This window comes from Arachis ipaensis, chromosome B01, assembly GCF_000816755.2.
Source record: "Arachis ipaensis cultivar K30076 chromosome B01, Araip1.1, whole genome shotgun sequence".
NCBI lineage: Eukaryota > Viridiplantae > Streptophyta > Magnoliopsida > Fabales > Fabaceae > Arachis > Arachis ipaensis.
Window position 1 is genome coordinate 26,948,674 of NC_029785.2, and position 1,840 is coordinate 26,950,513.

The following is a 1,840-nucleotide window of genomic DNA, read 5'->3' on the forward strand; positions in this document are numbered from 1 at the left end:
AGTTAAAGAGAATTTAATTGAATATATATGACAATTTTATAATGTTTGTTGTCAACTATATTTTTCTTTGTATTAAGTAATTTTACAAATTAGTGTAATTTCGAATTATATATTGTGTATTTATTATTATATATGAATTTTTTTAATATTAATATATTTTAATAATAAATTATTTTTAAATTTATAAATTTAAATAATATTATTGAAAAAATAATTATATTAATTTTAAGTATTTTAATTAATTAATTAAGTGAAATCACAATAGAGACTAAAGTTAGTTCCTTCTAATGGAGAAGAGAGAGATGCTTTGAGTTCTTATTTACTATTTATGACGCAAAAACTGATGTGAAGTTATTTTTATGTGGACCATAAATAAAAATTGGGATGAGTTCTCTACTATAGATGGTCTGACAATTACCTCAAAAAAACTACGAGATCCTTAACAAAAAAAAATATTTAACCCAACTCTTTAACTTTATTTTTATGGAACTGATGAGTGGTTGTGCAGAAAAAACAAAAAAAAACACAGGAGGCTATTACTTGTTTTCTGATTTTTTTGAGCTTCATCCGACTTATTTGGCTTCTCTCGCCACGGAAAATTCCCTGGCTCTGCCCCTTTGGACTCTGCACGCCCATTCACTCTCAAGTCTCAACTCGCATCCCTAAGACCTACGCTTCATCTTCACTCGATGGCGTTATCGTTCCTTCCATCCACCCCAACCCTTCAATCTCTCAAACCATCTCTCCCCTCAATCTCACCCCCATCTTCTCACGCCCCTTCCCTTATGCTTCTTACTTCCTCCAAATTGACGGGCCCAAGCCCAACCGGCCCATTTGTCCTCACCAGAAGACACCACCTTTCTACCAGAGCTTCCACCTCGCAGTACACTCCCACTGTAGCCGAGGAACTCGCCGACGTAACCATTTTCACCGCCGCCGGCGACCCTGTTGCCTTCAAAGACCTTTGGGATCAAAACCAGGTAATGAAACCTTCTATCTTCTTTATACACTAGTAACTTAATTAGAGAAATTATGTTATAACCATCATTAGTAATTACAAGTTTGTTAGTTAGTTATTTTACATTTTCAATTGCAAGATAGTAGAGACTAAAGTGTACCTATCGCAGTGTTTCTTGTTCTTGTACATGTTAATTGATTTTGTTGCCTGAGAGAACATGGATTAACGAGAAAAATTAGCAAAGCCAATTGTTATTAACCCAAGTTAATCCCATCTTTGGTTCAGAGAGAAATTGGAGATGCATCTTTTTATAGCTAACGGTGTTTCTCGAGATTGAATTAGTATAATATTGCTTAACCCTTCTTAAAACAAATCATCATTTTTTTCCCTGTTACTAAACTAACTAACTATAAATCTTCTCAAAACTTCATGTTAATTTAGTCGTTGAAAGATTTTTAACATTAATTTAGTTCTTGAAAGAAATGCATGATATCTCTTTCTTATACCAGTTTAGTTCTACCAGAAAGATAAATATGATATAATTTTGGTCCTTGAAAGAATAAATTAATAAGTTTATGGAAAATGAATGATTAAATACATATTAAATGCAACTTTTATGAACAAAATTACATCATGTATTTTTCCTGTCATAAACTTATTAATAATGTCAAAAATCTTACAATAGTTAAATTGATAGCACGTGTATCTTTCAAATTAAACTGCTGTAAAAAATCTCAGAGTGATCAATAGTTAATTTGTTTTTTTCCCCGGTTTGATAGCCTCTTTTAACTGACTGTTAGGCTAAAATGCAGCTCAGATTCTTTCTTCGGACAATATATATGCCTGTTTAGATTAATTTGTTTTGGGTTTAAAGTAAAAAAG

The 1,840-nt window shown here is 31.7% G+C and overlaps 1 protein-coding gene across 1 annotated transcript in view; it reads left to right on the forward strand.

The window, feature by feature from the left end:
* Window positions 547–1,840, forward strand: part of LOC107627989 (thioredoxin-like protein AAED1, chloroplastic) — a 3,490-nt gene continuing 2,196 nt past the window's right edge. Inside the window, exon 1 of the mRNA XM_016330797.2 lies at window positions 547–980. Within this exon, the coding sequence (XP_016186283.1) occupies window positions 690–980 (291 nt within the window). The 5' untranslated portion in view covers window positions 547–689. The remainder of the gene's footprint in view (window positions 981–1,840) is intronic.